Below are 19,775 nucleotides of genomic sequence, written 5' to 3' on the forward strand. Positions count from 1 at the left end.
GTCATCTCACTACCTTCTGTCCGCCATGGTTTCTGATGAGAAATCTGTTGTTAATCTTATTGAAGATTCATTGTATGAGATGGATCATTTCTCTCTTGCCGCTTTCATAATTTTCTCTTTTTATTTCAGCAGTTTGATTATGATATACCTAGGTACAGATCTCTGAATTTATCCTTCTTGAAGTTCATTGAGAATCTTGGATGTGTAGATTATGGTTTTCATCAAATTTGAGGAGGTTTAGTGATTATTTCTTTGAAATATTCTTCCTGCTCTTTTCTTTACCTCTTCTCTGGGATCACTATTAGGCTTATGTTTGTAAACTTAATGGGGATCCCACAGGTCCATGAAGTTCTGTTTAGTTCTTTGTATTTTTTTCTTTCTATTCTTCAGACTAGATAACCTCAGTTGACCTTTAAGATTCTTTTTTCTACCCATTTGTACCTGTTGTTGAGCTCCTTTAGTGAATTCTTTGTTTTATAACTTCTGTCTCTTTACTCATCTTCTCTATTTGCTGAGGCATCATTCTCATACTTTCCTTTAGTTCTCTGGATATGGTTTCCTTTAGTTTTTTGAACATATTTAAATAGTTGATTTGAAGTATTTATCTAGTATGTTTAATGTATGGGATTTTAATTGGCCCAGTTTCTATGGCCACTTCCCCCCAACTGTGTATCAGCCATACTTTCTTGTTTCTTTGCATGTGTCATAATTTTTTGTTGAAAACTGGACATTTTAAATAATACAATGAGCAAATATAGAAATCAGAGTCTTTTTCTCCTCAGGATTTTTTTTGCTGCTGTTCACTTGCTTAGTGACTTTCCTAGACAAGTTACATAAAATATGTATTTTTGTCATATGTGGTCATTGAAATCTCTGTCCAGTTAGCTTAGTGCTGAGCTAATAATGGAACAGAGAATTTCATAAATTCCTAGAACCAATAACTTTTTTTAGCCTTTTTTGAGGGCTCTGTTAGTGTGTTGCAGCATACCTTTAACATTCAGTCAGACAGATGAGCACTCTTCTTTAGTCACCATTTGCTGCTTGTGCAGAACCACAAGGTCAAAAGGAGGTGAGAGTTTAGGTTCTTCTCAGATGTCTCTTGGGAATGCACATGTCCCTGTGTGTACACACACCCCTTTGCATGATCATGGCCTTCTAGATTTCTGGGAATATGTTGGAGCTTTGCAAAGCCCCTTAATGGACATGTCATTTCTCAGCTTTCCTTTTACCTTTTTTTGTTTGTTTGTTGTTTTCCCCAGCTGTTATTGCTGCCTTAGGCAACTGTAATGTTAAGCAGTTGCCACTGATTATTTTCAACAAACATCCTAAAGAAATGACTATTTCCACTGGGCAAACTCTGAGTCAGTTCAAGCCATACTTGTGGGGACTTTAGAGTACTGCTAGACAGATTAAATAATGACAGTTTTCTGAGGTTGGGGCTTTGAAAGAGCTCCAATCCCATTCTCATTCCTCCAGTGGATGCTAGGCTGCTGTTTTTCACTGTGATTGTAGAATATCCAATTTCAAGATTAACTGCTGAGTGATAGAGAGGAAGATGGGAATAGAGAAAGTTAAAATGCCACAAAATATGATATTCTTACTATTATTCACCCATAGGGGGGAAAAACACTCCCTGGATTGTTGCAAATCTTTGGTCAATTTCCATCATTTTAGAAAACTGGATTTGACATTCTTTGCTAGTGTTATCATTGCTTTTATGGCAGAATTTTCAGTTGTTCTTACTCTGCCATACCTGATGACATCCTGTAATTTATTTCATCATTATCTTGCACTTTTATCAACAGACACTGCCATGCTTAATTAGATTTATAACTAGTATTTCATGTTTTGGGGCTAATATAAATGTTACTTTAAAAAGTTTCATTTCCAGTGTTTCATCACTAGTGTATAGAAATTGAATTAATTTTTATACATTCAAGTTGTATCTCATAAAATTGCTAAATTTCTTTATTGCTTCTAGTAGCTTTTGTGTAAATTCACTGGGTTTTCCTAGGAGACAATTATATTACCCATGAATAGAGACAATTTTATTTCTTCCTTTCCAATTGTTGTGACATTTTAAAAAATTAGCCTTATAGCGAAACTGTTTTTATCTTGATTTATATATTAGATTATTTACTCAGAGTTTTCCTATTTAACTAATTTTGCTGTGCCACCAGTCATAATGTGGCTGTACTGCTTCTTACCAGTGATTACATATTTTCTAAATAGACAACTATGAGGGCTTTCTGGTATGAGTCATATCTATTTACTTGATCAATTAATATAATTTAGACCTGTCTTTACCATATGAATATTTTTCAAAGAAGAATCTCTTTATGAAATGTTTATTCCACTGAATATCTGTTGCCAAAAAGTTGGCAACTAGCAAAGGAATGAGTAAAATTCACTCTTAAGACTATGTCCTTGAAATATTTTATGATATTCTCCCCCAAAGTCAAATCATAATTCTCCTGTTTGGAGTGGATGATTCACATTAACTCTAGGTCTTTAGAGAACTTTTTTAACGTTAAAAATTCCCTTCAAATATGAATTCTGTGGTAGAAGATGTGATTGTTTTATGTTCAGATTCCAAAATTTAAGACTAAAATGATTTTTAAAGGTCATAAAGCCTAGCCCCTTTATTTTATAGGTGATAAAATAGATTTCATAATCCCTCTGCAGCAAAGCTTCCCTTTAACTATTACTAAAATATAGGAAGAGAATTCAAATTCATCAGTATTGAGATGTACACCTCCACTTCTATACCCTCATCTGACTACCGTCGTCTTTCTCTTGGATGGCTGTAATAGCCCTACTGGTCTCACTGCTTCTACCTTGTCATCCTATATTCTCCTTTTTTTATATATATATAATTTTTTCAGGGCTACTGATTTTTTTTTTTTCAGCGGTGTTGGGTCTTCATTGCTGCACGAGGGCTTTTCTCTAGTTGCTGTGAGTGGGGGCTACTCTTCGTTGCAGTGCACGGGCTTCTCATTGCGGTGGCTTCTCTTGTTACAGAGCACAGGCTCTAGGTACATGGGCTTCAGTAGTTGTGGCACATGGGCTCAGTAGTTGTGACTCACGGGCTCTAGAGCACAGGCTCAGTAGTTGTGGCGCACAGGCTTATTTGCTCTGTGGCATGTGGGATCTTCCCAGACCAGGGCTCAAACCCGTGTTCCCTGCATTGGCAGGCGGATTCTTAACCACTGTGCCACCAGAGAAGCCCCCTATATTCTACTTTTAACACTTTGGAATAAACCTGAGTTCATGTCACTCTCTACTCTGAACTCTTCAGTGACTTCCTCTTTCATATATAATAAAAACTAAAGTCCTTACAATAGGCTACAGAGCTTTTCACAATTTGAACCCAATTCCCCCCAGCCCCACCCCCACTGCCTTATCCCCAGCAGCCAGTTACTTGTCTGACCTAATCCTCCAATAGCCTCACTTCTCTTATTCTGCTCCAGGATGCTGGCTTCTTGCAGTTCTTCTCATATGCCAAGCATACTACCTTAGGTCTGTGCACTCAATGACTCCTGTCTGGAATATTTTGCCCTGATTTATATATATGATTCTTCCCTTTCCACTGTCAATACCATGTTCCCAATGAGACCTCTCTTTAACATACTATCCAAATTGAAGTCCAGCCATGCTCTCCAAGCTGCTCTAATTTTTCCCATTTTTCATAGCATTTATCTTGTTTTAATATACTACATAAATTACTCATTATATTAATCTAGTTGCCTGAATGCAAGCTCCATAAAAGCAAGTTTTTTTTTTTGTTTGTTTGTTAGTTTGTTTGAGTTTTTTTGTGTGTCTGTTTTGTTAACTGATGTATTCCTGAAACCCATGAAAGTTCCTGGCATATAAACGGTTCCCAGTAAACATTTGTTGAGTCAATGAATGCATAAAAGAATGAATCCACCCTGATAATTAAAAGCCATGATTCTGTTTTGATTTGCATTTCTCTAATAACTAGTGATGTTGAACATCTTTTCATGTGTTTGTTGGCCATGTGTATGTCTTCTTTAGAGAAATGTCTATTTAGATCTTCTGCCCATTTTTTGATTGGGTTGTTTGCTTTTTTGATTTTGAGCTGCATGAGCTCTTTGTATATTTTGGAGATTAATTCTTTGTCATTTGCTTCATTTGTAAATATTTTCTCCCATTCTTAGGGTTCTCGTTTCATCTGTTTATGGTTACCTTACCTGTACAAAAGCTTTTAAGTTTAATTAAGTCCCATTTGTTTATTTTTGTTTTTATTCTCATTAGGAGGTAGGTCAAAAAAGATCTTGAGGTGATTTATGTCAAAGAGTGTTGTGCCTATGTTTTCCTCTAAGAGTTTTATAGTGTCTGGCCTTACATTTAGGTCTTTAATCCATTTTGGGTTTATTTTTGTGTATGGTGTTAGGGAGGGTTCTAATTTCATTCTTTTACATGTAGCTGTCCAGTTTTCCCAGCACCACTTACTGAAGAGGCTGTCTTTTCTCCATGGTATATTCTTGCCTCCTTTGTCATAGATTGGCAAATCAATACTACCATGTGGTATAACCTCACACCAGACAGAATGGCCATCATCAAAAAAATCTTCAAACAATAAATGCTGGAGAGGGTGTGGAGAAAAGGGAACTTTCATGCACTGTTGGTGGGAATGTAAATTGACACAGCCACTTTGGAGAACAGTATGGAGGCTCCTTAGAAAACTAAAAATAGAATTACCAAATGACCCAGCAAACCCATTACTGGGCATATACCCAGAGAACACCACAATTCAAAAAGACACATGCACCCCCATGTTCATTGCAGCACTATTTACAATAGCTAGGACATGGAAGCAACCTAAATGTCCATCAACAGAAGAATGGATAAAGAAGATGTGGTACGCTATGAGACTAGATATCAATTACAGGAAAAAATCTGTAAAAAACACAAATACATGGAGGCTAAACAATACATTACTTAATAACCAAGAGATCACTGAAGAAATCAAAGAGGAAGTCAAAAAATGCCTAGAAACAAATGACAATGAAAACACGATGACCCAAAATCTATGGAATGCAGCAAAAGCAGTTCTAAGAGGGAAGTTTATAGCAATACAAGCCTACCTCAGGAAACAAAAAACATCTCAAATAAACAACCTAACCTTACAGCTAAAGCAATTAGTGAAAGAAGAACAAAAAACCCCCAAAGTTTGCAGAAGGAAAGAAATCATAAAGATCAGATCAGATATAAATGAAAAAGAAATGAAGGAAACAAAAGCAAAGATCAATAAAACTAAAAGCTGGTTCTTTGAGAAGATAAAATTCATAAACCATTAGCCAGACTCATCAAGAAAAAAAGGGAGAAGACTCAAATCAATAGAATTAGAAATGAAAAAGGAGAAGTAACAAATGACACTGCAGAAATACAAAGGATCATGAGAGATTACTACAAGCAACTCTATGCCAATAAAATGGACAACCTGGAAGAAATGGACAAATTCTTAGAAAAGCACAACCTTCTGAGACTGAACCAGGAAGAAATAGAAAATATAAACAGACCAATCACAAGCACTGAAATTGAGACTGTGATTAAAAATCGTCCAACAAACAAAAGCCCAGGACCAGGTGGCTTCACAGGTGAATTCTATCAAACATTTAGAGAGGCGCTAACACCTATCCTTCTCAAACTCTTCCAAAATATAGCAGAGGGAGGAACACTCCCAAACTCATTCTACGAGACCACCGTCACCCTGATACCAAAACCAGACAAAGATGTCACAAAGGAAGAAAACTACAGGCCAATATCACTGATGAACATTGATGCAAAAATCCTCAACAAAATACTAGCAAACAGAATCCAACAACACATTAAAACGATCATACACCATGATCAAGTGGTGTTTATCCCAGGATTGCAAGGATTCTTCAATATATGCAAATCAATCAATGTGATACACCATATTAACAAATTGAAGGAGAAAAAACATATGATCATCTCAATAGATGCAGACAAAGCTTTTGACAAAATTCAACACCCATTTATGATAAAAACCCTCCAGAAAGTAGACACAGAGGGAACTTACCTCAACATAAAAAAGGCCATATATGACAAACCCACAGCCAACAACGTCTTCAATGGTGAAAAACTGAAACCATTTCCACTAAGATCAGGAACAAGACAAGGTTGTCCACTCTCACCACTATTATTCAATATAGTTTTGGAGTTTTTAGCCACAGCAATCAGAGAAGAAAAATAAGAGGAATCCAACTTGGAAAAGAAGAAGTAAAGCTGTCACTGTTTGCAGATGACATGATACTATACATAGAGAATTCTAAAGACTCTACCAGAAAACTACTATAGCTAATCAATGAATTTGGTAAAGTAGCAGGATACAAAATTAATGCACAGGAATCTCTTGCATTCCTGTACACTAATGATGAAAAATCTGAAAGAGAAATTAAGGAAACACTCCCATTTACTATTGCAACAAAAAGACTCAAATACCTAGGAATAAACCTCCCTACAGAGACAAATGACCTGTATGCAGAAAACTATAAGACACTGATGAAAGAAATTAAAGATGATACAAATAGATGGAGAGATATACCATGTTCTTGGATTGGAAGAATCAACATTGTGAAAATGACTCTACTACCCAAAGCAATCTAAAGATTCAGTGCAATCCCTATCAAACTACCACTGTCATTTTCCACAGAACTAGAACAAAAAATTTCACAGTTTGTATGGAAACACAAAAGATTCCGAATAGCCAAAGCAATCTTGAGAAAGAAAAACGGAGCTGGAGGAATCAGGCTCCCTGATTTCAGACTATACTACAAAGCTACAGTAATCAAGACAGTTTGGTACTGGCACAAAAACAGAAATATAGATCAATGGAACAGGATAGAAAGCCCAGAGATAAACCCACGCACATATGGTCACCTTATTTTTGATAAAGGAGGCAAGAATATACAATGGAGAAAAGACAGTCTCTTCAATAAGTGGTGCTGGGAAAACTGGACAGCTACATGTAAAAGAATGAAATTTTTTTTTAAAGGCTCTTTTGTGATCTGACCTTTCTTTATTTACTTATTTATTATTTATCTATTTTTGGTTGTGTTGGGTCTTCGTTTCTGTGCGAGGGCTTTCTCTAGTTGCGGCAAATGGGGGACACTCTTCATCAGGGTTCGCGGGCCTCTCACTATCATGGCTTCTCTTGTTGCGGAGCACAGGCTCCAGACGCGCAGGCTCAGTTGTTGTGGCTCACGGGCCTAGTTGCTCCGCGGCATGTGGGATCTTCCCAGACTAGGGCTCGAACCTGTGTCCCCTGCATTAGCAGGCAGATTCTCAACCACTGTGCCACAAGGAATTAGAACACTCCCTAACACCATACACAAAAATAAACTCAAAATGGATTAAAGACCTAAATGTAAGGCCAGACACTATCAAACTCTTAGAGGAAAACATACGCAGAACACTCTATGACATAAATCACAGCAAGATCCTTTTTGACCCACCTCCTAGAGAAACGGAGATAAAAACAAAAATAAATAAATGAAGCCTAATGAAACTTAAAAGCTTTTGCACAGCAAAGGAAACCATAAACAAGACGATAAGACAACCCTCAGAATGAGAGAAAATATGTGCAAATGAAGCAACTGACAAAGGATTAATCTCTAAAATTTGTAAGCGGCTCATGCAGCTCAATATCAAAAAAGCAAACAACACAATCCAAAGATGGGCAGAAGACCTAAATAGACATTTCCCCCAACAAGATACAGATAGCCAACAAACGCATGAAAGAATGCTCAAAATTGCTAATCATTAGAGAAATGCAAATCAAAACTACAATGAGGTATCACCTCACACCAGTCAGAATGGCCATCATCAAAAAATCTACAAACAATAAATACTGGAGAGGGTGTGGAGAAAAGGGAACCCTCTTGCACTGGTGGTGGGAATGTAAATTGATACAGCCACTATGGAGAACAGTATGGAGGTTCCTTAAAAAACTAAAAATAGGACTACCATACGACCCAGCAATCACACTACTGGGCATATACCCTGAGAACACCATAATTCAAAAAGAGTCATATACCACAATGTTCATTGCAGCACTATCTATAATAGCCAGGACATGGAAGCAACCTAAGTGTCCATCGACCAATGAATGGATAAAGAAGATGTGGCAGGAATATACAGTGGAATATTAGTCAGCCATAAAAAGAAACGGAATTGAGTTATTTGTAGTGAGGTGGACGGACCTAGAGTCTGTCATACAGAGTGAAGTAAGTCAGAAAGAGAAAAACAAATACCGTATGCTAACACATATATATGGAATCTAAAACAGAAAACAAAAAAACAAAAAATTGTTCTGAAGAATCTAGGGGCAGGACAGGAATAAAGACGCAGAGGTAGAGAATGGACTTGAGGACATGGGGAGGGGGAAGGGTAAGCTGGGACGAAGTGAGAGAGTGGCATGGACATATATACACTACCAAATGTAAAATAGATAGCTAGTGGGAAGCAGCCACATAGCACATGGAGATCAGCTCAGTGCTTTGTGACCACCTAGAGGGGTGGGATAGGGAGGGAGGGAGGGAGATGCAAGAAGTAGGAGATATGGGGATTATATATATATGTACAGCTGATTCACTTTGTTATGAAGCAGAAACTAACATACCATTGTAAAACAATTATACTCCAATACAGATGTTAAAAAATAAAAAGATGTGGTGCATGTATACAATGGAATATTACTCAGCCATAAAAAGGAATGAAATTGGGTCATTTGTAGAGACATAGATGGATGTAGAGACTTTCATACAGAGTGAAGGAAGTCAGAAAGAGAAAAATAAATATTGTATATTAACACATATATGTGGAATCTAGAAAAATTGTATAGATGATCATATTTGCAATGCAGAAATAAGAGACACAGACATAGAGAACAAATGTATGGATACCAAGGGGGTAAGGGGGGTGGTGGGAGGAATTGGGAGATTGGGATTGACATATATACACTATTGATACTAAGTATAAATTAGATAACTAATGAGAACCTACTGTATAACACAGGGAACTCTACTCAGTGCTCTGTGGTTACCTAAATGGGAAGGAAATCCAAAAAAGAGGGGATATATATGATTCATACGAATCAAAATGATTCATTTTGCTGAACAGCAGAAACTAACACAACATTGTAAAGCAAATATACGCCAATAAAATTAATTTAAAAAAAACGTGATTCAGGCTTTGACAAAATCACAGTGTTCAACAATTTTGCCTTCAGTTATATTAGGGCTTTCAAAACCAGAAGTCATTATCCGTTATTCGTTGTGGTCTGTATTTTCTGGGTACTTTGAATTAAAATATTCCCTAGAGGTTGTATATATAACGTTTTAGACTTTTTTTTTATACTGTGAAGACAAATTAGATAACGTGGAATACATGTTGCCACTATTTTTTTCTCTTTGGTAATTCATTATGTTAACAACCATAGGAAATGATGATTAAATTGGTTTCCTGGGCCTCCACAACAAAATACCACAAATTGGGTGGCTTATAACAATAGAAATTTATTGTCTCACAGTTCTAGAGGCTGTAAGTCCAAAATCAAGGTGTTAACAGGGCCATGTTCTCTCTGAAACCTCGAGGGGCGAATCCTTCTGTGTCTTTAATTAACTTCTGGTGGGGGCTGCCAGTCCTTGGTATTCCATGTTCTTTAGCTGTGTCACTCTAATCCCTGCCTTTGTTGTCACATGGCCTTCTCCCTGTGTGAATGTGTTTTTACATAGTATTTTCCTCTTCTTATAAGGACATTAGTCAGATTAGGGCCCACCCTAATGACATCACCTTGATGATATCTGCAAAGACCCTGTTTCCAAAGAAGGTCATGTTCCTAGGTACTGGGGGATAAGACTTCAGCATGTAATTTGGGAAGGGCACCATTCAACCCATAACCATATTTTTTTAATTTGGGGGGTGTTTCTTGATGGCATAGCATGCTTCGAGTATGATGGGAAACTTCCTGTTGCTTCATTAGTCAATGCTGCCAAAAGCAGCACCAGTGTTTATCTTTATTGTGTCCCCAGGCAGCACTAAAGTGAATACTATGATTGTTTCAAATAGCCTGCTTCCTCACGTCTACTGCACTCTTCTTTTACTTAATCCGAGGCCCACTACCTTGACTCCTCTCTTTTTTCTGGTCTATTACCTCTCACCCTGTTTCACTTTCCTGTTCTCTTAAGTACTTTGGTGCATTATTTCTTCTGTATTACTGGAATCTTACCTTCCTGTTCTCCTTGTTTGATATACTGTACCTGAAAACCCTCAACGCTGGCTACTTCTAATCATTTGATATTTCTCTTGAGTTGTCAGCATGTTTGGGGAAATCACTTAGCTTTCAGACTCGTGCCATTGCAAAGTTACAGTCTCTGATTTCAGATGGCCCTCAAAATACTTCTTGAGGATCCGTGTATTTTTCCCTGGTCAACCTTCTCACTCATTTTGTATAGTGTTCATTATACATTTTTATTACAGGTATAAATACCGCTATTCTTCCTCGCTTCCCTCCTTCATTTTCCCTTCATTAGTAAATAATTTTTGAACAGTTTACCCTTTTCCAGGAAACTTGGCTATGAGCTAGGGATAGAACAGCAGATAAGACCAATTATTACTTTGTGTGTCTTTCTAGGGAAGACTTTTACATTTCATAAGCATGGTAGAGAAGTAAATAGGCATTTGTAGAACAGAATCAGAAATGCAGAGTGCTATAGGAACATATAGGATCCTGCTGGGCCACAGAAAGTTTCCCATGGGAAATATTTCAAAGCTGAGAAATTAAGGGCTGCGATAGAGCGGGAACATTGGAAGTAGAGGCAAAATCATGTGCAAAACCTTAGGGCTGAGAGACCTTGGTCCTTGTGGAGTACTACAGGTAGTCTGTAGACCTGCACCATATGGCGTATGAAGGATGCTGGGGGAGAAGGGCTGGGTGTGCGGGGGGTAGGTGAAGGTGAAGAAATAAATATGGGACAGATCCAACTTCCTTCATTCCAGGCAGACATTACCTTTTCCTCAGAAAGAAAATTCATACCATGAGGAGTGATTTTCCTGTGTGTCTTCCCTACTCTTCAAACAAAACCACAGTGACTTAAATGTATTCACACCTGTTCTTCTTGTCTTACCTCTATGTCCAAGAAAGGTGTATCCTTCATTATATCATTTCCTACCTTGCTTAGCTTCAGCTCTTTGATCCAGGGCAATTTACCAAATTTCCTGGATGGCCAATTTGTCATATGAACTGTGCATAATGTTTTCTTTATTCTTTTCACTAATTATAAATTTTAAAGCAATTTGTGTTGGAAATCCAAAGATTTCTATGACATTTTAATAGAGTGGGGTTTTTTGGTTTGTTTATTGTTATTCTTCATAACACTGCTTTAAGTAATAATTAGTTTGCACTTGTCTCAATTGCCTATTTCTAGACAAAGGGTAGAGGAACTTTCCTAACAGGAAAGTCAGAGCATGAGGCTGCATCGAGCATTGTTTTCTTTGGGCTTTGGGTTGTGGGGTGTGTGGAAAACTGAGGCAGAGAAGTGGAGAGGGGCCCTACAGATATACTTTTTCTTAGAATGTATCAATTGGAAATCTTTAGATTCATGAAGAAATATTAATATATGAAATATTGTTAGTTTCTTAACTACAGCCTTTAATATAATTATAAGAAGAAAGATAAAATACACACTCACACAAACTCACACATAGACACTTACTCTTTTTATGCCCCTGAGTCCCATCTTTCTTTGCTAATTCATCTCCTGCTGCTTCTGAGATCAGCATCTCAGACTGTTTGGTGTGCTAATTCTACTCTACATCTTTTATTCATCTGCCATGACCTCACTCTGCCCCAGGTTCCTCCGAAGCACCACCAAAAAACTGCAACAAAGATAGATCAAACATTCCTTAAAACTCTATTATTAAGATAAAATTAAAAAGTAGAATTGTTAAAAAAACACATTTAAGGAAATAGTCATTTGGTGATTGGCCATTGCTCCAAGTTTAATTTAAAAAACACAGTTACTGAACTAGCATTATACTTTAGATCATATCGTTTTTGTGTCCCCATGATTTAAACTCTAGGTAGAATTTTACCATTTTCATTGTTTTTCTCATTATTAAAAACAAAAAATACCTTAGCTTTCTTACATTTTTCTGTTCCTACTCTCCCTGGGCTTATCTGTTAGTACATCCTAAATAAATATTTGGTGAATTAATAAAATAATATGTGGTTTAAAGTTGATATATACCCACATCTTGAAAAGTCACGTAATTCAAAGCAGATTGGGCTCTGAACCTGACTTGTCTTAGAAAAATTCTCATGAGGTGATGGAATTTGGAGACTGAGCTAGGATGCCACTGATACATGTGAATAACGCAGAACTCATGAATAGGAGGTTTTCAGTTTATCCTCACTTACTGGAGATTTTCTAGATGAGGCATTCATCTTAGTTTGGAGAAGACCCAAGCTGATGCCCTGGAGCTTGGGGATAGAACAGGTGGGATGGAAAAGTGGGGAGTCTTGTTCTTGGTAATGTGAATGCTCTGAAAATCAAGATGCGAAACAGATGACAATCACATTTAGGGCTGATGAGATGATAGATTTATAGGTTTATAAACTACAGAGAAATTTGATTTGGGGAAGATATTCTGGATAGAGATCATAAGTTGGGTCAGTAAATAGGCTGGCCAAAATATTAACTCTGACTTAAGTCCTATAATGTATATAGAGATAACTATGATTATTATTGTTATTCACTTGTAATTAGCAAAATATATATTGGTCTGTAAGAATTTGAAAGGATTGTGATATAAACATAAAAGTTTTCTAACCTATAGACCAATTACTAGTAAGGAGATTGAAACAGTAAAAAAAAAAAAAAAAGTCAACAAACAAGCCCAGGACCAGATGACTTCACTGGTGAATTTTACAAAGCATTCAAAGAAGATTTAATACCTAGTCTTCTCAAACTCTTCTTTGATGAACATGGAGGCAAAAATCCTGAACAATATATTAGCAAACTGAATCCAACAAGACATTAAAAGGATCATACACCATGATCAAGTGGGATTTATTCCAAGGATGTAAGGATGGTTCAATATCCACAAATCAATTGAGGTGATAAATCACATCAGCAAAATGAAAGATCAAAGTCATATGATCATCTCAATAGATGTAGAAAAAGCATTTGACAAAATTCAACATTAATTTATGACAAAAACTCTCAGCAAAGTGGGTATACAGGGAGTATATCTCAGCGTAATAAAGGCCATGTATGACAAACCCACAGCTAACAATGGTGAAAAATATGAAGGCTTTTCCTGTAAGATCAGGAATAAGACAAGGATGCCCTCTCACCATTTCTATTCAACATTGTATTGGAATTCCTATCCACAGCAATTAGCAAGAAATAAGAAACAAAAGGAATCCAAATCAGAAAGAAAGAAGGAAAACTGTTCCTATTTGAAAATGACATGATATAGAAAACCCTAAAGACTCCCCCCAAAACCTGTTAGAACTAATAAGTAAGGTAAGTTGCAAGATATAAAATCAATATACAAAAATCTGTTGCATTTCTATGCACAAATAATGAACCATGAGAAAGAGAAATTAAGAAAACAATCGCATTTACAGTTGCATTGAAAAAAAGAATAGGGACTTCCTTGGTGGTGCAGTGGATAAGAATCCACCTGCCAATGCAGGGGGCATGGGTTCGATCCCTGGTCCAGGAAGATCCCACATGGTGCGGAGCAACTGGGCCCGTGTGCCACAACTACTGAGCCCGTGTACCACAACTACTGAAGCCCACACACCTGGAGCCCGTGCTCTGCAACAAGAGAAGCCACTGCAATGAAAAGCCTATGCACCACAATGAAGAGTAGCCCCCGCTCACCACAATTAGAGAAAACCTGTGCACAGCAATGAAGACCCAGTGAAGCCATAAATAAATAAATAAATAAATAAATACATAATTTTTTACAAAAGGAATAAATTTAACCAAGGAGGTGAAAGACCTGTACACTGAAAACTATAGGACACTGCTGAATGAAATTGAAGACACAAATAAATGGAAAGATATTTCTTATTCATAGATTGGAAGAACTGATAATCTTAAAATGTCCATATTATCCAAAACAATCTATAAGTTCAATGCAATTTCTTTCAAAACTCCAAAGGCATATTTCACAGGACTAGGCCAAATAACTCTAAAAGTTGTAGGAAACCACAGAGATCCTGAATTGCCAAAATAATCTTGAGAAAGAAGAACAAAGCTGGAAGTACAATTCTCCCTGATTTCAAACTCTACCACAAAGCTATATTAATCAAAACTGTATGGTGTTGGCACAAAAACAAATACACAGATCAATGGGAGAGAACTGAGAGCACAAGAATAAACCCACATGTATGTGGACAATTAATCTCCAACAAAGGAGAAAGAACATACAAGAGAAAGGATAGTCTCTTTCCAGTTGGGAGAATTGGACATGTAAAATGATGAAACTAGATGACTATCTTATGCCATACACAAAATTAACTCAAAATGGATTAAAGACACCATAATATTCCTAGAAAAAACATAGGCAGTAACCTCGCTGACATCCGATTTAGCAATGTTTTTGTGGATCTGACTCCAAAGTCAAGGGAAACAAAAGCAAAGATAAGCAAATGGGGCTACATCAAATTAAAAAGCTTATGCACAGTGAAGGAAACCATCATCAAAACGAAAAGGCAGCCTACTGAATGGGAGGAGATATTTGCAAATGATATATCTGATAAGGGGTTAATATCCAAAATATATAAAGAACTCATACAACAACAAAAGAATGAACAACCCAATTAAAAAGTAGGTAGTGGATATGAATAGACATTTTCCCAAAGACATACAGATGGCCAACAGGCACATGAAATGATGTTCAACATCACTAATTATTAGGGCAATGCAAAGCAAAACCGTAATGAGATATCACCTCATACATGTTAGAATAGCTATTATCAAAACGATAGGAAATAACAACTGTGGAGAGGAGGTGGAGAAAAGGGAACCTTTTTCTGGGTTGGTGAGATTATAAATTGGTGCAACCACTATGGAAATCAGTATGGAGATTCCTCAAAAAATTAAGACTAGAATTACCATATGACCCAGCTATTCCACTTCTAAGTATTATTTGAAGATAATGAAAACACTAATTTGAAAAGATGTGTGTGCCCCCGTGTTCTCTGTAACATTATTTACAATAACCAAGATATGGAAACAACCTGTGTACCTGTTTCCATCAATTGATGAATGGATAAAGAAGATGTGGGGTGTGTGTGTGACATTCTTTTTATTAGTCTATATATTCAAGAGATGCCTATATATATATATATATATATATATACACATACATATATATATATATATATATATATATAATGGAATACTACTCAGCCATAAAAAAGAATGAAATCCATCCTTGTGACAACAAGGATGAGCCTTGAAGGTATTAGGCTAAGTGAAATAAGTCAGAAGGAGAAAGACAAATACTGTATAATTTCACTCATATGTGGAATCTAAAAAAACCAAAACAAATGCACAAATAAAAACAAACCAACCCATAAATACAGTGAACAGTTTAGTGGTTACCAGAGGGGAAGGTGGTTAGGAGTGGGTGAAACTGATGAAGTGTGTCAACTCATATGGTGATGGATGGTAACTAGACTTGTGGTTGTGACCACTTTGTACTGTATACAGATGGTGAATTATAATGCTGTACACCTGAAACTAATATAATAAAAAAGTTTCATAGCTTTAAAAGAATTTCACTTGAATATTTGTCAGCCATTGCTTGGTATACTGACACTTCTCATATTATATACATATATGTATTTTGCAGGTTTAGAGCAATTTGTTGGAAGAATGCAAGATTTTCGATTATACCAAGTGGCGCTTACAAACAGGTAAGCAGATCGTAAAACTTTATACCTGAAGTGTAAGGATAAATGATGAATTCATTTAAGTAAGAGTATCATGAAGATTACAGCATTTTCCATCTTTACAGTATTTGGGAAACGTCATATAATTAATGTTTACAGTGTTTGCTGTGGCTTAGTCTATGGTTGTTATTCAATAGTGCTACTCTATTGGGTAACCCCTCATAATATAAAATTCATCAAATTCTGTACAAAGGATTTCTTCTAAGAAAACTAGACTTTTGAACAAGTTGTATTATAGAATTTTGGATACATTTGTTTAAATGTTCTGTATGAAGTTGTTTCTGATACTTAAGAAACTGCTATACTTCACTCTGTATGATAATCTCTAGATCCATCCACATCTCTCCAAATGACCTTTTTATGGCTGAGTAATATTCCATTGTATATATGTACCACATCTTTATCCATTCCTCTGCTGATGGGCATTTAGGTTGCTTCCATGACCTGGCTATTGTAAATAGTGCTGCAGTGAACATTGGGGTGCATGTGTCTTTTTGAATTATGGTTTTCTCTGGGTATATGCCCAGTAGTGGGATGGCTGGGTCATATGGTAATTCTATTTTTGGTTTTTTAAGGAACCTCCATACTGTTCTACATAGTGGCTGTGTCAATTTACATTCCCACCAGCAGTGCAAGAGTGTTCCCTTTTCTCCACACCCTCTCCAGCATTTGTTGTTTGTAGATTTTCTGATGATGCCCAATCTAACCAGTGTGAGGTGATACCTCATTGTAGTTTTGATTTGCATTTCTCTGTTAATTAGTGATGTTGAGCAGCTTTTCATGTGCCTCTTGGCCATCTGTATGTCTTCTTTGGAGAAATGTCTATTTAAGTCTTCTGCCCATTTTTTGATTGGGTTGTTTGTTTCTTTTAATATTGAGCTGCATGGGCTGTTTATATATTTTGGAGATTAATCCTTTGTCCATTGATTCGTTTGCAAATATTTTCTTCCATTCTGCAGGTTGTCTTTTCATCTTGTTTATAGTTTCCTTTGCTGTGCAAAAGCTTTTAGGTTTCATACAGAGTGAAGTATGTCAGAAAGAGAAAAACAAATATCATATATTAACGCATATATGTGGAATCTAGAAAAATGGTACAGATGAACCGGTTTGCAAGGCAGAAATAGAGACACAGATGTAGAGAACAAACATATGGACACCAAGGGGGGGGAAAGCAGGGTGGAAGGGTGGTGGTGGTGGGATGAAGTGGGATATTGAGATTGACATATATACACTAATATGTATAAAATAGATAACTAATAAGAACCTGCTGTATAAAAATAAATAAATAAAATTCAAATTAAAAGAAGAAACTTCTGTATCTGCCTTTTAAAATTGCTTTGCTGAATTTGTTAGTGCTAGAGAATGTAGCACAATGGAAATGATTAATTATTTTGATATATGGAAAAATCTCAAGAGACTGGGCTATTAGACTTGGAGACAAGAGGAGTGAGTAATTTGCAGTATTATTATATATTTCTATTTCCAGTGAACAAATAATTATGTAGACTTGGACTATATTTAATGAAGTATTTCCTCATCTTGAGAATAGGTGGGAAATCTTTCTTAGGCATTTTTCAAGACACGTAGGCATCCATTCTGTTCAGAAAGTTCAAGTGAAATTCTGCCTGAGACATCCTCTGAAGTTTGTTTCCCAAGTTATGATTTGATGATATAATAGCAAATTGTTGTATGGATGAGTTGCTCTTATTCAATTCAAAAAGAAGAATGTTTATTCCTATTTCTTTAAGGGAAATGTAGATTAGTATGGTGAATTTCCAAATGACAGGACTAGCTCTTGTAAAGTTGAAAAGCATTGCTCTTGTGGTGCTGCAGTGGTCAGTGGTATGTCCATTAGCAATATACACATTTTTTTATTAGTCTATATAATCCAGAGATGCCTAAATATAGGATGCTGTACCACTGAAACACAGTCTTGGGGAGATTTACTGCCACTAGCCTCACCATGTTTTAAATCACCTTTGTCTAAAATTCTGATGAGCAGCATTGCAAATAAAGATTTCCCTGAGATAAAGGTCTCACTGGATGGTCACTTTTGGCCCCATGCAACATGTGATATCAATTGAAAACTATCAATGATATTTAAAGAAGAAGGTGTGCCTTTATGTGATTTAGTGAATGAAAAAGCTTCCTACCTCCTCCATTGCCTTCAGTGGGGTTGGAGAGAAGTCTAGTCTTTCTACTTAGACCTGGGTTACTGGTGTTGGCCTATCTGAAATGTCTGGAAAGGTGCTATGTGGAAGAATGCCTATAAATAGAATGACTGATTCTGCTCTAGATCAGTATATTGCCCTTAATGGAAAAATTAAATATATCTGCCTGAAACTGGCGTTCTTCTTTGACTGTTGGCAGCGGCCATATGATCTGAAGCCATTGAAGCATCTTAGGGTGCCAGAATCGGTACTGATGAGTCACAGGAAACCATTGACAAATGGTCTTGGCCTCAGTCCCTTTGCCTAAAACAGCAGCAGATAAAATGATACTTATTTTCTTACTTCTTTCCCATGGATAAGTGAGACACCCTATCTATAACTCTCATTATTTTCAATACATTATTGTTCACTCTCAGTGGTAAGTCAGCTTAACAACCTAAGTTAATGTTGCCTTTCTTTTTATTACAAATAGGCCCAGTAAAATACTATATCTTAATAAATATCTTGATAATCAGTCAAGAACTTGTTCATGCTTCTTGATGTACAAAGTTAACACTTAAGAAAGTACTGTTTTTACACAAAGAATAGACTTGTGGTTGCCAAGCGGGGTGGGGGAGGGATGGAGTGGGAGTTTTGGATTAGCAGATGCAAACTAGTATATTTAGAATGTATAAACAACAAGGTCCTACTGTATAGCACAGGGAACTATATTCAATATTCTGTGATAAACCATAATGGAAAAGAATATAAAAAAGAATATCTGTATAATTGAATCACTTTGCTGTACGGCAGAAATTAACACAACATTGTAAATCACCTATACTTCATTTTAAAAAATGTACTGATGTTTTTGACATCCATTTTCTGAGAATGAGTATGTTTATTTGGCCAGGAATGACTTTGATTTTATGTTCTGTTTAGAAAATTATTAAAGCTAAATGGCTGCAAATCAGAACAAAATAATGATAGTCATTGGTAACACCTCTTAGAAGATCTGTCACCGTTGAGCTATTGGTCCTTACCGTCTGCTTCTTGACTCCCACAGAGAGATTCAGGAAGTTTTCTCTGGAGATCTGCCCAGATTGCATACCCAGTCACATTGCCGTTGCCCTGGCAGCCACCCTCGGGTTCCTCGTTTGGAACAGCGGTACTGTGTTCCTAATGATGCAGAAGACACAAGCAATAATAGGGTGTTACGGCTGAATCCTGAAGCCCATCCTCTTTCTTTTGTCAATGATAACAATATTGGTACTTCGTGGCTTTCCCATGTGTTTACAAACATGACCCAGCTTAATCAAGGAGTGACTATTTCAATAGATTTGGAAAATGGACAGTATCAGGTAATTTGAAACAGTGAGATGTGTGTTAGTTTCCTGCGGTGGCTTCAACAAATGACCATAGAGTGAATGGCTTTACACAACAGAAATTTCTTATAGTTCTGAATATCAGTAGTATGAAATCAAGGTGTTGACAGGGCCATGCTCCCTCTAAAGACCCTAGGGAAGAATCCTTCTTTGCCTTTTCCAGGTTCTGGTGGCTCCTGGCATTACTTGGTTCATGGCAGTGTAACTCCAATCTCTACT

At 36.6% G+C, this 19,775-nt stretch overlaps 1 protein-coding gene across 1 annotated transcript in view; it reads left to right on the forward strand.

Moving 5' to 3' along the window:
• USH2A (usherin) overlaps positions 1–19,775 on the forward strand; it is a 795,295-nt gene that overhangs the window by 80,363 nt on the left and 695,157 nt on the right. The window contains exons 4-5 of the mRNA XM_068538548.1: positions 15,922–15,985; positions 19,238–19,532. Of these exons, the coding sequence (XP_068394649.1) occupies positions 15,922–15,985; positions 19,238–19,532 (359 nt within the window). The remainder of the gene's footprint in view (positions 1–15,921; positions 15,986–19,237; positions 19,533–19,775) is intronic.

Source organism: Eschrichtius robustus, chromosome 3, assembly GCF_028021215.1.
Source record: "Eschrichtius robustus isolate mEscRob2 chromosome 3, mEscRob2.pri, whole genome shotgun sequence".
Lineage (NCBI taxonomy): Eukaryota > Metazoa > Chordata > Mammalia > Artiodactyla > Eschrichtiidae > Eschrichtius > Eschrichtius robustus.